Genomic DNA, 17,229 nt, shown 5'->3' with positions numbered 1-17,229 from the left:
GGTGTGAAAGGCAGGTGGGAGATCCTGTGGAAATGAAAGGTTTTATTTGCAGAAAGCAATACGCAGTAACAGACGCAATCAGACGTAGTGTGCTTTGGCACAATTCTAGTCAGCCATTTTGAATGAGCCTGAATGAATGGGATCCGTTTCTTCCTCAGGGATGTGTGTAGTCTTTAAGCTAAGACCTGGGATACCGAAACCGGTCCCCTCGATAATTACATTGTCCCTGAAGTTATTCCATTCTTTTCTGGGACAATATAGCAATCCTGGAGATCTGAAGAACAAGACGTCTTCAGATCTTCCAGATTCAAGTCGAATAGAAAGCATTGAGGCCAAATGCAGTTTCCCCAGTTTCAATCATCTCCCAGTCTTTTGATGTTCAAAACCAGAAAACACCTGCAACACATTCCAGCTGTTTGCTGCTCTGTGAGGTGGCAAATAACAGAAAAAAGTGTCTTTTGTGTTTTTGAAAAAAGCTTGCCCCACATATCTCCTTTGAACTTTCCCCTCTCACCTTAAATGCATGCTTTCTAGTATTAGACACTTCAACCGTGCGGGGGGAACGATACCGGCTGTCTACTCTATGCTTCTCATAATTTTATAAACTTCTATCAGTTCTCCCCTCAGCCTCTGCCATTCCAGAGAAAACAGCCCAAGTTTGTCCAACCTCTCCTTGTAAGAACATGCCCTCTAATCCAGGCAGCATCCTGGTGAACCTCTTCTGCGCCCTCTCCAAAGCCTCCACATCCTTCCGATAATAGGATGACCAGAATCGAATGCAGTACTCCAGATGCGGCCTGACTAGAGTTTTATAAAGCTGCCGCGTGAATAAGATGGGCAATGTGCCCTGATTTGAAGCAGTGTGTTAAAATGGTCAATCGTGCACCTACACTCCATGCTTGCCTGGTGGTGGCTGCCATTTGAGATGGTCCTTTTGCTTGTTGGACCAACCCTCAACATTGCTCCACGGGTTGTGGTTCACTGAAGGGGAAATATTGGTCTGTTTTAATGGCTCCTCTTATCAGTCAATCAGGAAATGTAGTTAGACCAAAAGAAATGAGAAGCAGCTCTGTGCATCTTTTAAATGCAAACCCTGAAAATCTTTGCCTATCTTCCCAGGTCCTCTGCATCACTCTACCTCAATGTCACAAGTCGATTCCTTTGGAAAGGCATGGACGAAGAAACAGCTGAAGAGGTAACTATACCCAGGCGTGAATGTTGGGAACAAAAGCTATAACACAGACTAACTCAGCCTGTTACACAAGGCCAGCTTGAATTCTACTGTGTTTCATTTTTAAACCTGCTGTGTTTTGCTCTGCAAGGAATTGACTGAGGATGTTAATTAACTAAAGCAGCACTGAGAATTGAGAAGCATCTCCTTGACTCTATTCCCATTCCTTTCCAGCCCAGTTTGGCCAAGGACTTGTGTTGACAAGTCATTTTTTTCTTCAGTCTAATCTCCTCTTCTAATGTTTGGTAATAAAACTGTCCAGTGCAATGATTGCCATTGCTTCCAAACTCGTCCAGTTAACAAAGTCAGTACTGTTCAGCACTGTTTTGGGCCCAAGTGGATGTTGGCAAGTCTACTTGCAATAGGAACTGCACTTGTATATTTTTCCTTAAAAGTTTACTTTAATCTTGAGAATTGCTGATCAGGACTTTTCTCTCAGTTTTTGTTATTCCAAGGTTGCTAACTGGATTTTTTTTTCTACTTGTAACAACTGACAGTAAAATAATGTCTCCATTTGTGAGTCGTAGGGGGATAGTTGATGGCTGGCATGGACAAGATGGACAGAAGGGCCTAAAATGCTGTGGGGAGGGTGGCCTGTAGGACCCATCAGTCAGACACCTGCAGCCCCTTTGGTCAGTACTCGTGTTGTTGATTATAGGAGCAGAGTTAGGCCATTCGGCCCGTCGAGTCTGCTCCGCCATTCGATCATTGCTTTTTTTTTACACCCCCCCCCCCCCCCCATTCTCCTGTCTTCTCACCTTAACCTCTTTACCAATCAAGAACCCATCAATCTCTGCCTTAAATACACCCAATGACTTGGCCTCCACATTCCTCCATAGCAACGAATTCCAAAGATTCACCACCCACTGGCTGGAGAAATTCCTCCTCATCTCGGTTCTAAAGGAACGTCCCTTTATTCTGAGGCTCTGCCCTCGGATCTTAGACACTCCCACTGATGGAAACATCCTCTCCACGTCCACTCTACCCAGGCCTTTCAGTATGCGGTAGGTTTCCATGAGATGATGGAAGTGTGAGTACTTTCATTGTTGCCATGGTTGGAAATAATGGGTGTGTCCAATCCTCTCCAAGCATTAGAGCTACACGTCCCAGAGACAAGCCCTTCAGTCCACATTGTCCATCCTGGCCATTGTGCCAATCTTCATCAATACCATTTTCCAGCACTAGACCTGTGGCTTTTTGTTCCTAAGTTATTCAAGTGCTGGTCTGGAAGTCTACGGTCCAATCTTAGAGGAATAAGTGTTATGAAGTATGATAACATTGCATGTTATGTTGAATCAGAAAGGGGCAGAGCAGTTGCCTGCTGCTGTGATTGTGTTGGCAATTGGTTTATTCTTGTCATGTGTACTGAGGTACAGTGAAACACTTTGTTCTGCATGCCATCCATATAGATCATTTCATCACATCAGTGCATCGAGGTAGGTCAAGGGAAAACAATAACAATGCAGAATAAAGTGTTACAGTTACAGAGAAAGTGCAGTGCAGGCAGACAATAAGGTGCAAGGTCATGATGAGGTAGATTGTGAGGTCAAGAGTCTATTTTGTCATACAAGAGGTCCATTTAATAGTCTGATAACGGTGGGATAGAAGCTGTCCTTGAGGCTGGTGCTATGAGTTTTCAGACTTTTGTATCTTCTGCTCAATGGGAGGGGGGAGAAGAGAAATGGCCGCAGATGGAAGAGCCATTTTGAGCACAAGCTAAAGGACAGTGTGCTTATTTATGAAAGGACAGTGTTCTGCTTCCTCTTGAGAGCCAGCAACTGTGCAGTGATTATACTGGTGTAAAATCTACAGGTGGAGTGTGTGCTTGGGGCCAAGGTCAAATGTCAGTAATACTTACAGTGGGTGCAGGAGCTGAAGGTCAGCAAAATGCTAGTTATTGCATTCCCTTCTAAGTGAAGTTTTGTTACTCTCAGCAAAAGAGAAGCAGTACCCAATTTAACATGTTCTGTTGCTATGGAAGGTTGTTAAGGATCTCTCTACCCCTGTGAGAAATGGCCTAATTTAATGTCTGAGGAAATAGGGCACTGAAGCGACAAAGGCATTTTGGTTTTGCTTTCTAAATTAAGATTTTTGCTCACTGCAAGAATTGAATTCATCGCTGTTGTTCGAAGGAGCAAGAGATGAAATTCAGTAGCGAGTCTCTCGAGTTAGTTTATCTGCTGTAGGAAGCTGGGAACGCTGAAAGGGTAAGTGTTCCTGTTGTTTGCTGGAAGCTGAGAAGATCCCAGAAGTGGAATCCTTGCTTCTGGTGTGGGCGGTGAGATTAATTTGGGAATGGGCTGACATCGGCACATGAGGTCCTCGGTACGTGGTCGATGAAGCGACGAGGGGTGCTGGAGACTGGAGAAAAGCTGGGGTTGTTCTTGGAGCAAAGGAGGTTAGGAGGAGATTTGATGGAGGTGGATGGAGTAGCAAGGTGGGGGTTGGAGAAAAACTCTCCCCATTAGCCAATACTCCAAGGACCAAGGAGAACGATGAATATTTTGGACAAGAGATACAAAAGCAGATGTGAGGAAAACCTTTTTTCGCTTGGAGTAATTATAAGTTGGACATCACTGCTTAAAGGTATGGTGTGACTAAAATCAAGCGGTGCCTTCAAAGGCCGATTGGATAGGGATGGGAGAATAATTAGTGGGGGTGGGGGAGAATGGGATAGATGGGATTGCTTTACTTGGGAGCTAGTGTGGACTTGATGGGCCGAATGGCCTCCTTCCACGCCAAACCATTGGCATGGAAACAGTACATGGTCCACCTGAGCTCACTGAGAGTGACAACCGTTCCTTTCCCCACCTGGTAGCCTCTACAATTGTTAGTGGCTGTTTAGTGACTAAGTCCAGGGCATCCAATCATGACTTGCCCTGTGTACGAGCATCTACCCACTTAATCTGACTGGGATCACCTTCTCTCCTGTGCAGACCGCTGTCACAAGCCATCTCCTTCAGCATCCCCTTTGGGTTGGACAGCGACGTGGACGTGGTCATGGGCAATCCTGTCGGCCTAATGAGGTCTGTCAGCTCTGACAGCCTGACCAGCAACGCCTACCGGTCGCAGAGCAGTCTCCCGGGAGCGCCGTACGGTTGCGCTGAAGACACCGCCGGTTACCCAGGCAAGGAGGAGGTCCTGGGAAATGAGAATGGACTTGTGAGGTCGCCAATAGCGCCTCAGAAACTGTTGCAGTCGGCCAAAGAGTATCCAGGGCACCAGAAGCCCGTTGAAAACGGGGTGGTTGATGACCATAGCAACTACATGGAGTTGCCAACCATTGAAGAAGCATTAAAGATAATCCACAACTCGGACAAGCTTGAACCTAGACTCCGTCCTGAAGGAGCACCGGATGGCTTTTTCCTCCATGGGCCCAGTGTGACAGAAGGGTTTATGAAGCCCAAGGGGAACCAGTCCAAGTTAGACCTGGACCCTCCTCACAAGTCCACCAACCCAGTGAAGGACTCTGGGATCCCTGCACCAGGTGGGTACCAGGCAAACAGTGGAGAAGTCCCATCAGAAGATGGGAATTTTTCGCGGGATGATGACTCAGTCCTGAGAGACAACAGTCTGGATTCGGATGTGGAGGACTCTTCCAGGCCTGCCCTGGAGAAGGACTACACCAGCAAGGATGAGTGCACATCGTGTCTTAGCTCTCTGAGCTCACAGGCGGAGAGCGTGGCCTCCTCGGGTTCTGGGGTGAAGATGACCAGCTTCGCGGAGAGGAAAATGAAGATGATCAGCCCTGCAGAGCCCAAGTCCACCATCTCACAGAAGACGACACCCGACAGCGTGGATCTGAATGACCAGGCCATGGCCTCCTGGGCTCAGAAGTCGGATGATAGTCCCAGCAGGAACCAGGCGCTGGCCTCTGAGATGACCCAGCTGGGCATCCGGTTGGAGGAGAAACGGCGGGCCATCGAGGCACAGAAGAAGAGGATCGAGGCCATCTTCGCCAAGCACCGCCAGAGGTTGGGGAAGAGCGCCTTCCTGCAGCTGAAGAAGAAGGAGGACGGCGGGGAGTCGGAGAACGGGAGCTCAGCGGACGGGGACAGGAGGAAGCTGTCCCTGGAAGAGAGGTTGTCCAAGATCGAAGACGAGGAGGAAAGCGAAAGCCCGGGGCAGTTGAAAGGTGGCAAGGCAGCGGAGAAGGGCGAGGAGAGCCTCGGCAAGAACCACAGCGAGAAGCACGTGAAACTGAATGTGCCGGAGTCGCCCAAGGAGCCTGAGACGGATGCGGGTATCGGAGAGTACAACAACGCCGTGGCAAAGCTCAACTCGGCCTTGTCCTCGCTGCAGATCGACATGCAGAGGCTACAACAGCAGCAGGAAATGCTGATGGAGAAGAAAAACGCACAGGCGTGGGTGATCCCTGCCCACAAGCCGACTTCACAGAGGCCAACGCGCGACTTCCAGCCCCCCAGGTCTGCCGAGTTCTCGTCCCCTTCCCCATCACCCTCCCGCAAGCCAGTTCCTTCTGCTACCCGCTCTCCCCAGGCAGGGCAGAAGAAGGCAAACCCCACCCCTCCCAAGAGCCCACGGCACTCTCGTCCCGTGGAGCTGAAGATCCCGCCTTTAACCCGCGTCCTTACCCCTCCGCAGAATGTCGACTCCCTGCCTCACCTCCGAAAGTTCTCCCCGAGCCAGGTGACGGTGCAGACCAAGTCTTCCATTTGCTTTGGCGATGATCAGGAAGAGGAGCCAGACGTTGACGCCAGGCCAAAGCTGAGGCCGGTTGGACCGGTGACGAGGGTCGGCAGCCAAGCGAGTGAACCCTCGGTGGCGGATCCTGTCAGCCCTGCCCTTGACCTGGAAAGCGAAGGCAACCTCAGACCGATAGGACCGATTGTACCTCAAAAGGCAACCGAGCAACCGGATGGCCAGCCTGATGTCGGAAAGAAGGAAAATCCCTCCTCTGTTAAAAGGACTAGTTTAATCGAGATACCACTGTCCTCCTTGAAGGGTCCCGACGATGGTGAAGATGACCAAGAGGGCATTGAAGATTCTACAAACGACCAGATGGACATGGAGCAGAGGTCTGTTGGCTTCTTCTTCAAGGTTGGTGACCCTTTCCTCTGGTTCTTGCTGCATTACCTTCTGCTCAAAAGACTGGGGAATGTGGGGCTTGGAAACATTTCTGATGTGAATAGGGTTATTTTTGAACATAGAACATAGAACAGTACAGTACCGAACAGGCCCATCGGCCCACAATGTTGTGCTGACATAGCTAATCCCTCCTCTATGTACAGAATGCCCATAGCCCTCCATTTTCCTCTCATTCATGTGCCCATCCAAGCCCCTCTTAAAAGCCTCCAATGAATTTGCCTCCACCACCCTATCAGGCAACGCATTCCAGGCATCCACCACTCTGAGTTTTAAAAAAAACTTACCCCTCATGTCTCTTCTGAACCTATCCCCTCTCACCTTAAATGCATGCCCTCTGGTATTGGATCGCTCAACAATGGGGAAAAAGATATTGCTTGTCCACCCTATCTGTGCCCCTCATAATTTTATACACTTCCAACAGATCACCCCTCAGCCTCTGCCACTCCAGAGAAAAGAGCCTAAGTTTGTCAGCCTCTCCTGATAGCACATGCCCTCTAATCCAGGCAGCATCCTAGTAAACCTCCTCTGCACCCTCTCTAAAGCCTCGACATCCTTCCTATAGCAAGGTGACCAGTTCTGAATGTGTTAAAGTCAGAATAGGGTCCGCTTTGCTCCTTTTAAGAAGCTCTTTTAAAAAAAACCTACCTCAAACCAAGCCATTGGTTATCTATCCACAGATCTCTCTCCGGGGTAAATTTTGTTTTCAACAGTTTCTTCTCCAAAGTATTGCAGAAACAGCATTTAATTATAATCTTAAGCTACTGTTGGGTTATCCCTGTGCTCTCAATCTCCGATGCTCCAGAGGAAACAACCCAAGTTTGTCCGACCTCTAATTCGTGTAGTATCCTAGTAGACCTCTTCTGCATCCTCTCCACATCCTTCCCATAATGGGGTGACCCAAAATGAATGAAATACTTCAGATTAATTTAACTGGATGAACCTGGTCAACGTTGAGAGATCTCGCCGTGGCTGCTGTTGGGTTCTTGCCCTGTGAAGAGGGAATTGTGATGCTGTACGTGCCCGTAACCTGCGTAAAAACCCTGTGAAGTTCACAACAGCCCAACAAGAAACACTTGATGAGAAAATTAAATTAATGGCATTGATTATAATGAGAGGCAGTTAATGGGATGGGTTCTGCCTCTGAGGTAGTGAGATCAAAATTAATGACTGAGTGTGGCTTTAATAAATGAAACTGCTGCCAGGAATGTTATTACTTTATTTGCAACTGTCATTAACTATACTCGATGGATCTTGTTAAGCTTGCAAAATAACTGCGAGTTCCTTGCGTCAGATGCTCAGTGACATGGTAGCATCAGCTGGCATTTAATGTATTCTCCAGAGTTTAGAATGAGATCTGGTCTCATTGAAACACTGTTCTGAAGGGATTGAACAGTGGATACTGAGGGGCTGTTTGGAACTTCGGGTAAGGAATTTCTTCACTGAGAGGGTAGTGAATCCTGGAATCAGTCCCCCAGGAATCTGCACCTCTTCAGTTATCAAATATATTCGGTCCTGAAATTAATGTGGGAGTGTTTTTTTTTGGAATCTCCAGAAATTGTGTGTTGGGGGTGAGGCAAGGGGGATGGATCTTGAAGAATTACAACATGGGCTTGAGATTTCTGCTCCTCCTACCCGTGATCTTTTGATTAAACCTATTTTGTGTCAAGGAAAATCCTGCATTCATATAGTGTCTGTCACGTTCACATGTGAACAGACAAATTAGGAGAAGGATAGGCCACTCAGCACCTCGAGTCTGATCTGCTGTTTAATAAAACTGCAGCTGATCTTACTTAAAACCCCTCCACACCCACCCTAACGTGGCCCCTCTTGATGTTTCAGTCAAGTTCCCCCTCTTCTAAACTCCACTGGATACAGGGATAGCCTGTGCAGGGAAAAACAAATGGATGTCTTTCTGAAGTAAAGTGCTATTTTGGAACCATACAACATGGGAAGGCAGTCCGTCCTTCCAGACCCAATGGAAGAACTACCGATTGCCCCTCTCCCTGGCTTGCCTTGAGTTTTCTTTCTCCCCCTTGTTAATATTCAATGTCCCCAAAAATTTCAATTAATATACACAGAGTGACGGGTGCCTGGAAGGTCCAGGCAGGGGAGGTGGTGCTGGAAGCAGGCCGCAGGTCCAGTAGAGACCTGTTGCATCTATGTCAGGCTCTGTGTTCCTGATACCAATTTGTTGCCTCAATGTGTCTCCATACCTCCCCTCTGGATCTCTTTAAATGTGCGCCCACTCACTTAGTAAACAAGGCTGAATTACAATCGCACGTACATGCAGGTGAATTATTTCACCAGTGGGGTTTCTGTTCTACAGGATTTCATTTGTAAACAGTTTGAACACAGAACGTTGTACAGCACAGGAACAGGCCCTTCGGTCCACAATGTCTGTGCTGACTGCAGTGCCAATCCAAACTAATCCCATCTGCCTGCACGTGGTCTATATCCCTCCATTCCCTGCCCATTCATCTGTCTGTCTAAATGCCTCTTAAACACTGCTTTTTATCTGCTTCTACCCCCTCCCCTGGCAGCCCGTTCCAGGCACCCACCGCTCTGTGTATATTAAAAAGAAATTGCCCCATAAATGTTTAAACTTTAAAATTATGCCCTCTAGTACTTGACATCTCCACCCTGGGGACAAAGACTCTAGCAATCTACCCTATCTATACCTCTTATTTTATAAACTTCTATCAGGTCACCCCTCATCCTCCAGAGAAAACAATTCAAGTTTGTCCAACCTCTCAAGATAAGATTAGATATCTTTATTAGTTACATGTACATCGAAACACACAGTGAAATACACCTTTTGCGTAGTGTGTTCTGGGGCAGTCCGCAAGTGTCACCACGCTTCCGGTGCCAACATAACATGCCCACAACTTCCTAACCCGTACGTCTTTGGAATGTGGGAGGAAACCGGAGCACCCGGAGGAAACCCACGGAGACGCGGGGAGAACGTACAAACTCCTTACAGACAGCGGACGGAATTGAACCCGGGTCATCGGCGCTGTAATAGCGTTACGCTAACCGCTACACTACCGTGCCTGCCGTAGCTAATACTCTCCAATCCAGGTAACGTTCTGGTGAACCTCTTCTGCACCAAAGCCCTCCGCATCCTTCCTATAATGAGGTGACCAGAACTACACAATGTGGCCTGACCAAAGTTTTGTACAGCTGCATCGTGACTTCCCAACTTTTATACCGAAGACCCTGACCGAACACAAGCCTTCTTTACCACCCTGTCTACTTGTGTTGCCACTTTCAGGGAGCTTTGGATTTGCACCCCAAGACCCCTCTACATCAATGCTGTTAAGTACCCTGTCATTTACTGTATACTTTCCTCTTGCATTCAATCTCCCAAAGTGCAACCACTCACACTTGTCTGGATTAAACTCCATCTGCCGCTTCTCTGCCCACATTTCCAACTGGTCCATATCCTGCTGAATCCTTGGACAACCTTCCTCACAACTCCATCAATTTTCATGCCGTCTGCAAACGTGCAAATCGACCCATCTACATTTTCATCAAAATCATTTCTGTCACAAACAACAGAGGTCCCGACACCAATGTTAGCAGAACACCACTGGTCACGGACCTCTGGTCAGTATAACACCCCCCCACCACCGTCTTCTGTGGTCAAGCCAACTTTGAATCCAGTCTACCAGGTCTTCATGGATCCCATGTGGCTTAATTTGGAATAAATGGACAATGTGTTTGGCTAATAGAAGCTAGTGGTAAATTCATAAAGACTTTCTATAGAAATGTTGATTATTGGAACTAAATCTAGATGTGAAAAAGGTATTCTTAAGTTGCGTTATCATGACAGCTTCTTCACACAAAGGGTGGTGCGTATTTGGAATGAACTGCCCGAAATGGTGGTTGAGGTGGACACATTAGCAACATTTAAAAGCCATCTAGATAAGTCCATGGATAGGAGAGGTTGAGAGAGCCACGGGCTAAACGTGGACAGATGGGATTAGCTCGCTGGGCGACATAGCTGGCATGGATGAGTTGGGCTGAAGGGCCTGTTTCCGTGCCGTATGACTCTAGCCAAAATATTCTTGGATCAAAGATTCTCTGTTTTTGGAAGGTGTTTTCTGAATAGAAACCATGTTCTTTAATAATAAATAATTGACTGTCCAGTGAAGTGTACATTCTGTGCTGTGCTGTGGCTAGGCATTACTTGTCCATCACTGGCTGAGGTGATGGGGCTTTTTTTCCTTTCACCATCACAGGGTCTGTAGTTCATCCTCCCACAGCGGTGTGAGGTAACTTATGACCCAGTGTTGAGGAAGGGCCGGTGATTGCCCGTCGGTGGGTGAAGTTGCTGCTGTTTCCAAAGAGGCCTCCTTTCAGATTGAACGCGAGCCTGAAGATGCTGGAATCCAGAGCCAATGATTAAACTGCTGGAGGAACTCGGCGGGTCGGGCAGCATCTGTGGAGGGAAATGGACAGTCAACTTTTCAAGTCGAGATCCTTCATCTGGACTGAAAGAGGGGAGATGGTCAGTGTAAAGAGGTGAGGGGGAGGGCAAGGTGGATCCCGGTGAGGAGGGGCGATAGGTAGATGGAGGACAGGAGAGTGGAGGTAGCGACAGAGGCTGGGAGGTGGAGGTGACAGAGGGCTGCAGATGGTGGGATTTGATAGGAGAGGACGTTTGAGCTTGGGACCGAATAAGGGAGGAGGTGGGGAGGGCAGATGGTAACAGTTGGGGGAGGACCCCCAGTGGGAGGGGTGGGTGGGGGAAGGGGAAAGAAACAGGGTGATGGAGGGATGCGTGGTGGGTGTAGAGGAGCTGGGTAGATCAGGAGGAGAGAGAAAAGGGACAGAGGGGCAGCTGGTTACGTGAAATTGGAGAATTCAATGTTCATACCATCTAAATGTAGACCGTCCAGGTGAAAAATAGGAACGAATTCTTGAATGCCTTTATTTTAAATACAGTAATAATAGATTATTACCGTTTTAAATGCATAACTATGTCCCCTTGCTTGAGATTCTCTCACTAGTGGACACATCTCAATATCTACTGTTGTAACCCCGTGGGACCTTGTATATTTCAGTAAGATCACCTCTCGTTCTTCTAAATTCCAAAGAATACAGATCTAGCTTTTTTTTAGACACTTGTGATGGGACAATCAAAGCCAAAGTCGAGTTTATTGTCATCTGCACAAGTCCATGTGTGCACAGGTGCAATGAAAAACTTGCAGCAGCATCACAGGCACAGAGCATCAGATATGCAGCATTCACAAGAAAAACATAAATTATACACAATTTTTACAAGTAAGAACACAATTAGAACAAAAAAATTTAATCCATTTTAGTGTAAAGTGACCAAAGTGGTCACAGTGTTGCTGTACTGAGGTGGTGATTAGGGTTGTGCCGGTTGGTTCAAGAACCGACTGATTGAAGGGAAGTCGCTGTTCCTGAACCTGGTGGTGTGGGACTTCAGGCAATCCTATCACTGCCAGGAATTACCTAGTGAAACTCTTCTGGGCTGTCTTCAGTGCTGTTATATCCTTTCTTGAATAGGGGACCTATATTAGATGTGATAGATTTACTCAATAGCCAAATACTATACAGTATATCTGTAAAAATATTCAGTTACTGGAAAACAAACTACAGACGTTGAAACCTGAAATGAAAACAAAATGCAGGAAACACTCAGCAGGTCAGGCAGCGTCTGTGCAGAGAGAAACAGTTACCACTTCAGGTTGATGACCTTTCATTGGAACCATTCAACTTTCCCATGCAAGGTCATTGACCTGAAACATTGAGTCAGTTTCTCTCTCCACAGATGCTGCCTGACCTCCTGAGTGTTTCCACCATTCTCTGTATCTAAGACATTTATGTTCACATCCTTTGAGCTGGTCCACAGTCGACCTAATACTGAGCCATCAGCTACATTTAAATTGAAGCCTAAAGCTATTGTAGAAGTATTTCTAAAATGCTTTGCAATTCTCTACCAACTTGCCCCAGGATGAGGCCAAGGCAGAAGAGGAGATGGCCTTAAAGCGAGCGGCCTTGATGGAGAAGCAGCAAAAAAGAACAGAAGAGTTTAGGAAGCGTCGCCTGTGGTTGGATGCGGAGAAAGAACAGAGCAGGTGAGGGATCCCTGCCAGCCAGCTCCAGCCTGCGTTAGCTTGGAGCAAGTCTGTGACCATCGTTCCAGATGAGGTCCTGACAGCTTTCAACACTCGAGTTCCCAGTATGAACATATGGAACATAGAACACTACAGTACAGGCCCTTCGGCCCACAATGTTGTGCTGACATTTTATCCTGCTCTAAGATCTATCTAACCCTTCCTTCCCACATAGCCCCCTATTTTTCTATTATTCATGTGTCTATCCAAGAGTCTCTTAAATGTCCCTAATATATCTGCCCCCACAACCTCTGCAGGTACGTGGAACGCACTGCCCACCACTCTGTGTAAAAAAAAAAACTCTTTTACCCCGACATCCCCCTTGTATCTTCTTCCAATCACCTTAAAATTATGTCCCCTTGTGTTAGCCGTTATCGCCCCGGGAAAAAGTCTCTGACTACGTTCTAACTACAGGTCCTCCCCAGCCTACAGAGGCCCACTTATGTACACCCTGTACATATGAGTGAGAGTTTGGGAGACCGGTGGGATGGATTTGCTGACTTCTGAGGGGTATCCTCTGCCGGGTGGGAACTCGGTTCGTGGCCACGTTTCCAACTCGTGACCTGTCTGGGTTACAAACCATTCTCGGGCATGGAACCCTATTGTAACCTGGGGGAGGACCTATACATTCCCAAATATTCATCACTAATGTGAACTTTTAATTAAATATCTAATTGATCATTGTCACCTTGAATTGATAAGTAATGTATTAAAATCCATTTCAAGGACCTAGCCTGCCAAGGCCACTATTTTATTTCTCATCCCTAACTGTCCTTGAGGAGGTGGGGGTGAGTCCCTCTGGTGAAGGTGCGCCCACAGTGCTGCTGGGGTGGGAGATGCAGAATTTGGACCCAGCAATGATGGGAACCCAGTGGGGTGTGACTTGGCGGGGACATGCGTCCTTTGGTCCGGTGAGCCCGCCTCTGTTTGCACTAATCCATCTCACTGGTGTTCCTGTCTGCCTTTGTGCTCCTCGGTGGTAAAAGTCGCAGGTTTGGGTGTTGCTGTCGGAGTAGCGTGGGTGAGTAACTGCAGTGGATGGTGCACGCTGCAGCCACCATGCACTGTGGTAGAGGAAGGGAAATGCTCAGAGTAGTGGATGGGGTGCCAATCTGGATGGTGTTGAGCTTCTTGAGAGTTGTTAGGGCTGCACTCATCCAGGCACGTTTAGAGTATTTAATGGTGCCAGCTGTGTATAACAGGGTTTAAGTTATCAACAGGCAAAGCAGTTTTTAAGGGCCCTGGTGAATGAGACGAGCCCTTGATTCTGACTCTGTTTTGTGCTGGGGGAATTGCCTGAGGCTAAAGTGGAAATGAGGAGATCGGAAAACAGGAAAATGCCAAGCAGAAGTTTAGTCTGCCCCACACTGGTGACAGTGGATCCCGTGGCTGAACGTTGCCTACCTTCTCCCTAGGTAAGGTCATAAGCAGTCCTGCTGGATTGAAGTCCCACCAGGGAACTCGCTTCAATAGCCTCTGCTGTGACACTTCTGTGGGTGAGGATAAAACTGACTGAGGCTTTAAGGCGTTGGTCAGACCGCATTTAGAATAACGTGAGCAATTTTGGGCCCCGTATCGAAGGAAAGATGTGCTGGCCCTGGAGAGGGTCCAGAGGAGGTTCACAAGATTGATCCCGGGAATGAAAGGCTTAATGTATGAGGAGCGTTTGATGTCTCTAGGCCTGTACTCGATGGAGTTCAGAAGGATGTGGGAGAAGATCTCATTGAAACCTACTGAATAGACCTGGATAGGATGTTTCCATCAGTAGGAGAGTCCGGGATCTGAGGGCAGAGCCTCAGAATAAAGGGACATCCCTTTAGAACTGAGATGAGGAGGAATTTCTTTAGCCAAAAGGTGGTGGATCTGTGGAATTCGTTGCCACAGATGGCTGTGGAGGCCAAGTCATTGGGTGGATTTAAGACAGATTAATAGGTTCTTGATTGGTTAAGGGGAGAAGGCAGGAGAATGGAGGTTAAAAAAAATTAGCCATGATTGAATGGCGGAGCAGACTCGATGGGCCGAATGGCCTAATTCTGCTCCTATAATCAACAACACGAGTTCTGACAAAAGGGGCTGCAAGTGTCTGACTGATGGGTCCTACAGGCCACTCTCCCCACGTCCATTTTCGGCCCTTCTGCCCATCTATTCCATGCCAACCATCAACTATCTCCCTACAGCTCACAAATGGAGACATTTTGCTGTCAGTTACAAATAAAAAAAAAAGTCCAGTTCGCAACCTTGGAATAACAAAAATTCCAAGTCATTTGGAAAGACTTGGAACCAAGTCATTGGGTGTATTTAAGACAGATTGATAAGTTCTTGATTGGTAAGGGGGTTAAGGGTTATGAGGAGAAAGCAGGAGAATGGGATTGAAAAAAAATCGGCCATGATTGGATGGTGGAACAGACTTGAAGGGCCGAATGGTCCGATTCTGCTCCTGTATCTTATGGTCGTATGACAGTGAAGTTCCCTGTGGTTTAACGGTACTCTGTGGATTCACAAACCAAAGGCTCTTCTAGGGGAGTGGGTGTAAAGTTATTGGCAGAGTTCCTATCTGAGTGTTAATTCTTGTGATGTTCACTTTAAGGCAACAAGTGGAGGAAGAGAAACCAGAGAGGAGCTTCACCAAACAGGAATACCTCCGGCGGCAGCAGCTCAAAGTCATGGAAGACCTGGACAAGGTTCTGAGGGCAAAGTCCCCAGCGAGCAGAGGGAGGAAGCCCCGTCCCAAATCCTCAGTCTTCCGCGATGATTCTGTACTGACTCGGAGTCCCGTCAAGGGTCTGCTAGGTGAGTGAAGTGCCCCAAATGGCTTCCCATTATAAAACTTTAGTTAGGCCTTGGAGTATTGCATTCAGTTCTGGTCACCCCATATTAGGAAGGATGTGGAGGCTTTGGAGAGGGTGCAGAAGAGGTTCACCAGGATGCTGCCTGGATCAGAGGGCATGTGCTATGAGGACAGGTTGGACAAACTTGGGTTGTTCTCTCTAGAGTGGCAGAGACTGAGGGGAGATCTGATAGAGGTTTATAAGATTATGAGAGGCATAGATAGAGTAGATAGCCAGTATCTTTTCCCCAGGGTTGAAATATCTAACACCAGAAGACATGCATTTAAGGTAAGAGGGTGTAAGTTCAAAGGAGATGTGTGGGGCAAGTTTTTACACATAGAGGTGTTCAAGAAGCTCTTAGATAAGCACATGGATGTGAGGGAAATGGTAGGATACGGACATTGTGTCGGCAGAAGGGATTAGTTTAGTTGGGAATTTTATTACTAGTGGAATTGGTTCGGCGCAACATTGTGGGCCGACGGGCCTGTTCCTGTGCTGTACTGTTCTATGTTCCATCGTCTCCCAGAGATCCAGAGGGAGGAAGATGGATCTACAAGAGGCAATATCCTCCGTTTGGAAAGGAGACTGGCAGGGCTGGTCTACCACTGCCGTTCCAAAGTAATTTCCCATTGGTATCCTTGGCCTAAACTTCCAGATGGTCAAAGCTTCCAGTAATTTAGGCTGCCTTGTGCAGTTCTGAGTGTGTTATTGGATGAGATGCTTCAGGAGGACAGAAAAAGATGCAACACTTTCAACAAGCCGGGGAGTTCTTCCTATTGCCTTGGCCAGCAGATCTGGGCACCACACTGAAGGAAGATGTGATTGTGTTAGAGAGAGTACAGAGGAGACTCACCAGGATGTTGCCTGGATTGGACGACCTCAGTTATGGGGAGAGACTGGACAGGCTGGGCTTATTTTCCCCAGAGCGGAGGAGGCCGAGGGGTGACCTGAGAGGCATAAAACTATAAGAGGCATAGATAGGGTAAATGGTCAAAATCTTTTGTTTCCCTTGGTAGCAAAAACAAGAGGGTGTAGGTTTAAGGTGAGAAGGAGGAGTTTCAAAAGGGGATCTGTTATTTTACACAGAATGGTTGATATCTGAAACATGCAGCCAGAGGAGCAGGTGGAACCGGATACAATCGCTGTGTTTAATTGGTATTTGGACAGACACTTAAGTAGGCAAGGCACAAAGGATCATAATGTGGGCAAATGAGTAGTGTAGCTATCTCCTGGGCCGCCTTCTGTGCTGCTTCTGTGCTGAACAACTCTGACTCTATAATGTCTTTAAAAAGAAACCACCAAAATGCTGGAAACACTCAGTGGGTCAGGCGGTATCCACGGAGAAAGAAACGGAGTCAGTGTCTCAGGTCAACGACCTTTCATCAGAATTCCAACTTTGCCCAGTTCTAATGAAAGGCCGTCAACCTGAAACATGAAGTCCGTCTCTGCCTCCACGGATGCTGCCCGACCTGCTGAGTGTTTGCAGGTTGCCCACGTCAGCGGTGTTTTATTTTTGAATCTCAAATTGATATTCTTTGTCATTGTCCAATCCCTATTTGGTAAACTGGTTTATTATTGTCACACGTATCGAGGTACAGTGAAAAACTTGTCTTGCATACAGATCGTACAGATCAATTCGTTACACAGTGCACTGAGGTAGCACAGGGAAAAACAATAACAGAATGCAGAATAAAGTGTCACAGCTACAGAGAAAGTGCAGTGCAGGTAGACAATAAGGTGCAAGGTCATAAACAAGGTAATTGTGAGGTCAATAGTCCATCTTATCATACTGGGGGATCATTCAATAGTCTTATAACAGTGGGATAGAAGCTTTCCCTGAGCCTGGTGGTACCTGCTTTCAGGTTTTCTGCCTGATTTATGGGGGGTGCGGTGGTGGTAGGAGAGAGAATGTCCA

The 17,229-nt window shown here is 47.3% G+C and overlaps 1 protein-coding gene across 2 annotated transcripts in view; it reads left to right on the top strand.

The window, feature by feature from the left end:
- Positions 1–17,229, top strand: part of camsap3 (calmodulin regulated spectrin-associated protein family, member 3) — a 199,321-nt gene that overhangs the window by 171,031 nt on the left and 11,061 nt on the right. For both annotated transcript variants that reach the window (XM_052041823.1, XM_052041822.1), the window contains 4 exons: positions 1,120–1,195; positions 4,168–6,292; positions 12,323–12,447; positions 15,074–15,276. In XM_052041823.1, coding sequence (XP_051897783.1) covers positions 1,120–1,195; positions 4,168–6,292; positions 12,323–12,447; positions 15,074–15,276 — 2,529 coding nt within the window. The remainder of the gene's footprint in view (positions 1–1,119; positions 1,196–4,167; positions 6,293–12,322; positions 12,448–15,073; positions 15,277–17,229) is intronic.

The sequence above is a fragment of the Pristis pectinata genome, chromosome 31 (genome assembly GCF_009764475.1).
Source record: "Pristis pectinata isolate sPriPec2 chromosome 31, sPriPec2.1.pri, whole genome shotgun sequence".
Taxonomy (NCBI): Eukaryota; Metazoa; Chordata; class Chondrichthyes; order Rhinopristiformes; family Pristidae; genus Pristis; species Pristis pectinata.
This window is presented reverse-complemented; position numbering and strand designations above follow the sequence as displayed.